A 9613-nucleotide genomic window follows, 5' to 3' on the forward strand; every position below is an offset into this window, starting at 1 on the left:
CTATGGGGTATCTCATTTTGAAAGTTCATTGTCTTTTATATTTGTGAAAGATAACATACCTAAGGTACACTGAGAAAACCACTTTTATTCTGGTATTCTGTAATTCAGTAGAGCTACTTAGGATTTTTAATTTTAATTCACACTGTGCAGCATTTTTGTGTAAATTTTGCCCTTATAGGTATTTTTGTAAAGTTTTAAATTTTAATTAGTAAATGAAAGTATATTTTCTCATTGTTTTAATGCAAGCAGTTGTTTTACTAATACCTTTGCTAGTGTTTTCTCATAGCTTAGCTGTTCGTTTAAGCCCTGTTCCTAAGTTTGTAATAGGTTAATGATATTAAACAAAAAAAATTCTCCTGGGGAAGGTCCGTCATATTTTAGTGTATGTGCTGCCGAAGCGAGGGCTGTCATGCTATTTTTAATAGTAATAAATTCTATTAATATAATTATTTTTTAATTAGTTTTGTTTTCAAAACTGTGATCTGGATATTGTTGAAAATTCACTGCTTCAACTACAATTTTTGTTACTACACTTTTTAAGTAAGATTTTAATATATTAAATGTGTTTTTTTCCCTTCTTTAGGTATGGCTGATGGCAAGCATTGTACTTTTCCACATCTGCCTGGCAAAACCTTTGTCTATAATGCTTCTGAAGATAGACTGGAATTGTGTGTGGATGCTGCAGGACATTTTCCCATCGGTCCTGATGTTGAAGATTTAGTTAAAGAGGCTGTAAGTCAGGTTCGAGCAGAGGCTACTACAAGAAGTAGAGAATCAAGTCCCTCACATGGGCTATTAAAACTAGGTAGTGGTGGAGTAGTGAAAAAGAAATCTGAGCAGCTTCATAATGTAACTGCCTTTCAGGGAAAAGGGCATTCTTTAGGAACTGCATCTAGTAACCCACACCTTGATTCAAGAGCTAGGGAAGCCTCAGTTGTAAGGAAGCATAATACAGGGACAGACTTTAGTAATAGTTCCATTAAAATAGAGCCTTCTGTATTCACAGCTGCTCCTAGTAACAGTGAGCTTATTCGAATAGCTCCTGGAGTAGTTACAATGAGAGACAGCAGGCAGCTTGATCCTGATTTGGTTGAGGCCCAGCGAAAAAAATTGCAGGAAATGGTTTCTTCTATCCAGGCTTCGATGGACAAGCATTTGCGGGATCAAAGTACAGAGCAGTCACCATCTGATCTTCCTCAAAGGAAAGGAGAAGTTGTGAGTTCTTCTGTGAAATCTGGGAGTCTTCAGACTGGCTTACCTGAATCTTTTTCTTTAACTGGTGGCACTGAAAATTTGAGTACAGAAACAACTGATAGCTGTGTGACAGAGGCCCTGGGAACAGCATTTGCCACAAGGTCAAAAGCACAAAAGGGAAATTCAGTGGAGGAGCCTGAAGAGATGGATAGTCAAGATGCTGAGATGACAAACACAACTGAGCCAATGGATCACTCTTGATTTAATTAGAGGCTAATAAAGGCAGAATGTTTATTGTGAATATGTAACATTTGTTGGCTGGGCCACATAACTTGATTAGTCATAAAAATCTTGTACGTATATAATTCAAAGATTCTATCTTGTTATTCAGTGCATGACAGCAAGTGTGTGACTGGCAATAGCTTTTAATATACTGCTGCCCAGGCTGGCTCTGAATTCCTATAAATTAGTTATTAGATCTGCTGAGATGAGTTTCTTCCATATATGTGGTTCATTGGAAGTTTTTTGTAATTTTAATTCCATGAAAGTCTTAAATGTTTCAAACATGAAAATTTTCTTGCTAATGTTTGTTTTTCTGAAAAGGCTAGAACTGGGGGGGGAATGAGATTTTGCTAACATTGATATCATCAAGGTAACCGTTCCACATATTTATTAGAGTGTCAAAAGACTTATGTAAATTTGAAGGTTATCAGAACTAAATTATATCTTAAAATTCATCGACGGATTTATTAGATACTGGGATCCTGATGTTTCCGTGAACGTAAACACATTCATAGAGATACGTATTCTTGGTGAAAATACCTAGAGAATAGAGTGTAATGATATAACATTTTGCTGATTTGAGCAAGGCTAGGGGGAAAATATCTATTCTAAAATGATAAAGTCAATGTGATTCAGTAATGTTGCTGTCTGAGCCAACACAGCCAATTGTGTGCTCTGTTGTTGATAATATGTTACCATTATTTTTTTAATCCTGGCCTGGTCAAGTACCACTGAATTTTTTTTTTCTTTAATCTTGCAGAAAAGTTGATTGTAAAGTGTGGTAGAAAATTTAAAAATAATGGTAGCAGTAGTTAATCTCTAATTTTCAGAGTCTGTCAGATTCACAGAGAATTTATATGTAAGAATTTATCTTTATGAATGAGTTACATTGTTCTACAATTTTGATCAATGGTATTTAAGCTTGTATATGCTAAGTGTCTTTGAGCCCCTTTGAACCAAAAATGTTTCCTTTTTTCCTTAGCATCCATAAGATTTTCTTTATCTGTTGGCTTCACTTGGATTTGGATGCAAATGTTACTGCATCAGACCCTGATCTACTGGGCATTTGCTTAAATAGTGTATTCATCAAACCTTTAGTGCCAGTTTCCTCAAAAAGCAGCTCTCATGCTTATTATCTTAAAGACAAAGAATGTTAACCTGAGATTGGTATTGCACTATTTTATCCTGTTCTGCAAATCTGTATTCTGAAATGTACAATTCAATCCATCTTTTTCCTTTGTTCACTGAAATTAAGTTGAATTTGAATGGATGAAAGACAAAATGTATGTTAATACAATCTCTTATCTAGAGCATTTAAAGCCTGGCTGTCTCTGTTTGCACATGTAACAGATGCAGAACTGTGTTTGCAGTCTAAGAAAATGTACATCAGAGAGTATATTATCAGGTTTCAAAATTTCAGTCTGTTGATTCATAACGAATATTAGACAGTACTTTGACTTGTGTTTCCAAAGGAGGGAGGTTTTGGATTTCTTTCTAAGAAAGTCTCTCTGACTTAATCCACTTACTAAATGAAGTACTCCATTTGAGTAAGGAAAGAATGGAGAATCTAGACACTCTGCAGGTGATACCTGAGCAAGATAGATATTTAGGTTAATTTTATCACATCACATTTTAAACCATATTTTATTTCAATTCTTCTAAATTTACTTTCAATTATCTTAATATCTAAAGAGCAGGAAAATTTAGGACTTTAATATTGTGTGTTTTGCATAAAGAACTGCAGCTACCAAATAATAGTTCCCATTTAGTTAGTATAGGTGGCTTCTGTGTATTAAACTAAAAATTACAAATACCACTAACCACTATAATTATTTTTGGCTTTTTCAGCCACTGAAACTGACTTTTCTTATTAAATTAAATACAGGAAAACTGTTTAACAAGCAAATGTGCTGCTTTCAGATAAATGATATAATCACCTTTTCTTTAACAAGTATTTTCTTCACCTGTGGCTTGGCATGTTTTGTTAATAACAGACAACTATACTCATAGCATATAGAAAAATATCAGAAATTTTATCTTCCTATTATATTAATACTTACATTTAGTCAAATTAGAGTGCACCTGTGAACATTAGGATAAGGGCTTAAATCTCTGATAACACTATTTCTCTTGCCACAGCAATGCTATTTAGAAGCTGGTTAGGTGTGAATATTATAATAATAATTTGGGTTCTCCCTTGATAAAGAATAAAAGGCTTGATTTTGAGAATGGTCAGATTTCTTGAAATTATTTTAAATCTGCTGAAATTTGGTTGGAGTAATTAGTAGTTTTTGAGAAGTGAGCCAGGTATCATCTTCACAAAGAAGTTTTAGAAACAATTTACGTTCTTAATTTTCATCCTTTATTGTTTCATATGGTTATCATAATCAGATAGATGACTGTAGAATTCTTATTTTTCAGTACTGCCATTTGTGATCACCACAACTTTGAGTTCAAGCTAGAGATCATAAATCAGTTAAAATATTATTTTAGCCTTAGATGTAACATAAATATAGCTCAATCTTATTATTCTGTTTGTGATGTTTCACTGAAACTTGAAGTAAAATTGTAAATTTTTTTCTTCAGTAATCCACTTTGTTAGGTAATCATACCAAGTTTGAATTGATGACCCAAAGTCTAGGTAGAGTTTGAAGGTGGTGTATGTCTAGAATATTAGTCATGAGAAACTGGCTGAAATTGAAGAACACAAGACACTGCCAAATATTATGAGCTAGAATTTAATGAACGCCAAGGGAATGGTTACTCAGGAACTAGTTAAAGAGCAAGCCCAACACCTACTTTTTTCCCCTTTCACTATGTTTCAAGTATTTTATTGGAAAATGTTAGGATAAAGACTGAGAAATTTAGCAAATGCTATTGACTGTGAAATTTGCTTTATATCTTCTGATGATTTTTAGTTTGATTTTTACAATCAAGCCTACTGCTTGCAATTAAGATACCAATCTGAAATGCATCTGTGAATCCCAGCCACAGGTCCTTATTGCCATTATTTTTAAGTATCTAATTTGGTTTGAAATGAGCAGACTTTTGCATATGGTCTCTTACCTCAGGGAAGATCACTTGCTAGCAACTCATATATTACTAATGACAGGTTTTTGAGAATTGTACTGACATCACATGTTAGCAACTAAATGCAAAATTTATAACAGTATTATTTTATGTAGTTGCCTACTAATACTGGCTGCTAGTGAACATTTCTTTAAATATTTAGGACTCCCGAATAACTAGTGTTTAGGTATGAAGTAAACTCACAATTTCTGTCATTAATTATGCTTTGGTCAATATAATGACAATATCATACTATGTTTGTTTTAGAATATCAGTACAGTTTTGTCCTCATTTTTCTATAGGAATTTCAGTTGGCCCACACTTAAAATACTGCAGAGTAGATTTTGAGAGTTTCATGGTTCCCAAAACAAGGTCTCCATATTAGGATTTTCATAAAAAGCCTTTGCAAAATTGAATTAAACTCCACTCAGTATGAATTTTAAATGACCTTTTATCAAAGCAGTAGTGAGATACATACTCCATATAAGTTGGGTAGCTATATCCTGCAGTTCAAGGTTATCATATAATTGAACAAAATTGTACATCCTCAAAGCTCTTCATAATTAATATAAGAAATTAATTTTCAAGTCAGAACTACTCACTTGAAAACATGCCATAGTAGAATGCTTACTGAAATAAAGAGGAGCTACTGTAAGATTTATAGTTAACTGTTAAGTTCTGCCATTCTTAATAATTCTTTGAGATGCTAAGTGTTTCAATTCATATTTAATGATAATTAAATCGTGGAAATTTTAACGTTTGTTCCAAAATAGCAGAAATTGTAAAAATTGTGAATTATTGGAGAAAATGCCATTACTTGTATATCTGACATTTAATTTTTTAAATTATGGAGTCTACATGCTTTTGTAGTATAATATTAATACAATGATTATTCTCTTGTAAAAGAAAAGGAAAACTAGTAAAAAAAGTTCTAGTTGATGTTACCTGCTTGTGAGTATCAATTACTTAGTATTAAAATTTGAAGGTATTGCGTACTTTTCTTTAGAATGCACAAGTCCCTTCCTGAGCCTTTATGCCTGTGGTGGGGCAATAAAAGACTGAAAAGGTTATCAATATTTTCAGGTTTATTGGACTTTAAGAGTTAGTGCCAAGAGCTGGAGAGTCTACTTTTTTGGAGGGAAATGCTCTTTAGAAAATATAAAAATAAGTGGTAATGTAAATATTTAGAAAAATTACATAGCAAGTGCTTTAACTGCTCAGTTAAGTAGTATAAATGTTCCATTATCCCTAAGGCACTGGCTGTTACCCATTATTTTCTGATTTTGTTGTTGCTGTATATATTACATTTGAGTAATAAATAATTGATAATAGTGTATTATAACTATATAGTGTTCTACAGCACACCTCACTGTACAGTATTTGAAGTTTTCTTTTATATTAATAAAACTATAAGTTAATACATACTGATTTTCCCCTCGACTTCTCCACAATAGCTTTTAAAAATAATTTTTATTCTTGAGTTTCCTGGAATTATACTTCAATATAATGCATGAAAATATAGATTAGTTTTATAAGGGAATTCTTAACTCCAATAAAGGTCTTTTTTAAACTTCCATTAGTGGGACGTCATATAGGAACAGGAATTTCTCCTCTTTACTGTGATCTCAGTGTAAATGAAATTGACTCAATTAGAAAAGAATTAGCAAAATTCCTTTAGATGTTTTACGTAATTGGGTTATGTAATGCTTACTGAATTTTTAAAGACGAAACAGACGTTCTAATAAAGAGAGAACTTAGTTTTGTGCTGATTTTTCAAAAATACTGGTTAGAGATGAGGGGATGAAGGGAAATACAGAAATAGTAACCACTTCTATGGCTTAGCAATCAATATGACATATTTGCTTTTACGTTTTAATGTGTATGCTTAATATCTATTCTGTTAGAATAGACTTGTTTAACTTAGAGCAGAGTCTCAGACACTAGACTCCTAGAACTGAATCTTGGCACACTGCTTACTGTGTGATCTGTCTGTGCTTCAGTTTCTTCTTTAGTAGGATGATGGAGGCATCTCCTGGGGTGGTTGTGAGGATTAAATGAGTTAACACATATTTGATTATTAAAACAGTGCCTGACATAGAGTAAACACTTGAATGTTTATTGTTACTTACATATCAAAATATTCAAGAGTTCAGTTGACATTAAAATGGATAAATCCTCATACATAGGGCACACATTATTTAATTTGTTTTATTAGGTTAAAACCTGCTTTATTTGTGATAGTTAATAGCTAAAAAACAATGGTTTCTGTGCTTTGTGACTAACTTGTTCTGTGACCTAAGCAAGTCATGGAGCTTTTCAAGGCCTCAGTTTCTACTATAACCTTTTGGTTCTTTAGTTACCCCCTTGTTCTGCCGATCATGTCATCATGGGCTCACTTGCTCTTGGCATAGTGCTGATGGGACAAATGACATTGGTGTGGGCTCCAAGTAAACTAAACATAACTAGCTTTGCTGTATGCTTTGGCTGGTTATATTTGTCCCAAACTTGGACTCAAGGTCTTGTACATGAGTCTCACTGGTCATATACCATATAGTTTGGAGCTCTCAAAAACTTCAGTGACTAAAATAAGACAAACATCCTACTAATTGACAGTTCAGTATGGATTTTGTTTTTATTGACTGGCTTTATCAGACCCCAGTAACTGCAATTATGAGCGCATAGCTGATTGTTTCTAATCATTAAAAATGTATACAGAAAAATTGAAGTCTTTAATTGATTTTCTAAACTATATACAGTATACAAAGGTGAAAAACTTACAGGCTCTTTAAACTTGTGCTCTTTCCTAGTTGGAACTAAACCTGTCTTTGGTCCACTTGTCATACCACATGGAACAGAAGCTGGGCTTTTGATCAGTGCTTAACAAACACTGAATGATTCAAGCATAATATTGATTCGGTCACATACTAGGATTCACAGATCTTCACCTGTAACCCCAACCCCTTTCCTGAGGGGAAACAAAACAAAACAAAACAAAAACAAAAAACCTCCCAAAATTCAACATATCTCCTGTTCTAGGAACGGGGGAAATAGTTCTAAATGAGACAAATTCCATGTAGCTTTTAGAGCTACATCCCAATAATGAAGACAAGCAATAAACACCTTCATAATAACTCATTTAGTGACCATTTTCCTATATCCAGATACCTATGTGAAACAACATGCAATAATTAGTTTAAGCCTCAAAACAACTCTTTGTGGTTGGGTAACATCATTGTTTTCATCTTTCAGGAAGCAGGCTCAGGTTGGTAAGTTACCCAAATTCTGGACTTAATAGATGGAACTCCATAGCTAGAAACAGATACCAGTGGGCTTTATTTCTGTCATAAAATCTTGAGCTGAGTAACCCTCAGTGATGTGATTTTTCTAAAATGGAGAATGAAATAATCATGGAGAAAAAACTCTTGGTTAAGTCTGAACAAAATAAAATACAGTCTTCCCCTGGTTTACATACGATGTATTTCTGGAGATAGTGTATATTTTTAACAGAGGACTTATTTGAGAGAGGGAGAGAGAGATCACAAGCACAGGGGAAGGGTAGAGGGAGAAGCAGACTTCTTACTGAGCAGGAAGACCACTGTGGGGCTCCATGTGGGTCTCAATCCAGAGACTATGGAATCATGCCCTGAGCTCAAGGCAGATGCTAAACTAAGCCATCCAGGCACCCTGCAAATAATGCATTTTAAATTGCAAAACAAAAACAGCCCCAACATTTGTGCACTTGTGTTTACAAACTACAAGTTTACACGTTAAAGTGATTTGAGACTTAGCATTTTTTTCACTTACATTACTGTCTGATTGAATGTTGGATGGAACACCGGATAATTCTTCCTTGTGCAGGACTGTTTCAAACTTTACAAGAGTCTTCTGTTCTAGAACTGGCACTTCAAATGCCAGTACTGACCTTCAATAACCACAAATTCCCCTAAAATCTTGCAAATTCATTGTGCCCTTTGGGAGTGCCTGGATGTACTAGGCCAGGAGAGAAGGGGAGGCTGGGGAAAAAAAAAAAAAAAAGACAAGATACTATTCCTGATAATGTAGAAGGTGATAAAATTGAAAGTAAAGGTAGAAAGCTTAGAATTAAAAAGAAGCACATACCTTCATATCTTGGCACAAATTGTGTTTCCCACAGATGAGTGAGTCCTGCTTTAGGGATTTTGTGGTATTCTGTAAATTATTTCTTTTGTTTAATGCCCTGAGTGCCCACCCTCTCCCTTAATGTGGAGTTCCTATCCTTCATTTTGAATCTTCAGTTGGTAGGCTTATTTGTTGTAAAGAGGTGCTAAAATTTGAACACTATAGAAGATCACCTTTAGAAGAGAAAGCACTTCTTTTATCATCACAGGCCAAAAATACTGAAAATTTCAGAGAAGGCTGTTACCTATTGTTGCTGTAGCAAATTACCACAAACTCTGGCTTAAAACAATACAAACTTAATATCCTAAAGTTCTGGAAGTCAGAAGTTCAAAGAGAATCTCCCTGAGCTAAAATCTGAGAGGAGAATCTGTTTTCTTGATTTATTTAATAGCTTCTACAGGCTGCCTGCATTCCTTGGTTCATGACCCTTTTCTCCATTTTCGATACTAACAGTATAGCGTCTCCAAATCTGTCAGGCTCCCCTGCTACTCTCTTCCATTCTTAAGGACTTTTGTGATTACATTGGGTCCTCCTGGATAACCCAAACTAACATCCCCATGTCAAGATCCTTAATTTAATTATAACTGCAAAGTCCCTTTTGCCATTAAAATATTATATTCATCGGTTCTGGGAATTAGGACATGGATATCTTTGGGGTGGGCCATTATTCTATCTACTACAAAAGAGTAGAGCAAAGAATATTGGTTTGAATTAGGGACACTTTCTTTTTTAAAAAAAGTTTTTATTTAAATTCCAGTCAGTTAACATGCAGTGTGATATTAGTTTCAGTTGTGCAATATAGTGATTCAACACTTCCATATGACACCTGGTGCTCATCACAAGTGCACTCCTTAATACCCATCACCTATATAGCCCATACTCCCCACCTGTGTCCTGAAATAGGGAGACT

The 9613-nt window shown here is 34.2% G+C and overlaps 1 protein-coding gene across 1 annotated transcript in view; it reads left to right on the forward strand.

Annotated features, from left to right (window-relative positions):
* The window catches only part of VCPIP1 (valosin containing protein interacting protein 1), a 30973-nt gene extending 25358 nt beyond the window's left edge, over positions 1-5615 (forward strand). The window contains exon 3 of the mRNA XM_004772977.3: positions 584-5615. Coding sequence (XP_004773034.1) covers positions 584-1455 — 872 coding nt within the window. The 3' untranslated portion in view covers positions 1456-5615. The remainder of the gene's footprint in view (positions 1-583) is intronic.
* The last annotated feature ends 3998 nt before the right edge of the window (positions 5616-9613 follow it).

The sequence above is a fragment of the Mustela putorius genome, unplaced genomic scaffold, assembly GCF_011764305.1.
Source record: "Mustela putorius furo isolate JIRA1106 unplaced genomic scaffold, ASM1176430v1.1 tig00000151_pilon_pilon_pilon, whole genome shotgun sequence".
In the NCBI taxonomy this organism is placed as follows: domain Eukaryota; kingdom Metazoa; phylum Chordata; class Mammalia; order Carnivora; family Mustelidae; genus Mustela; species Mustela putorius.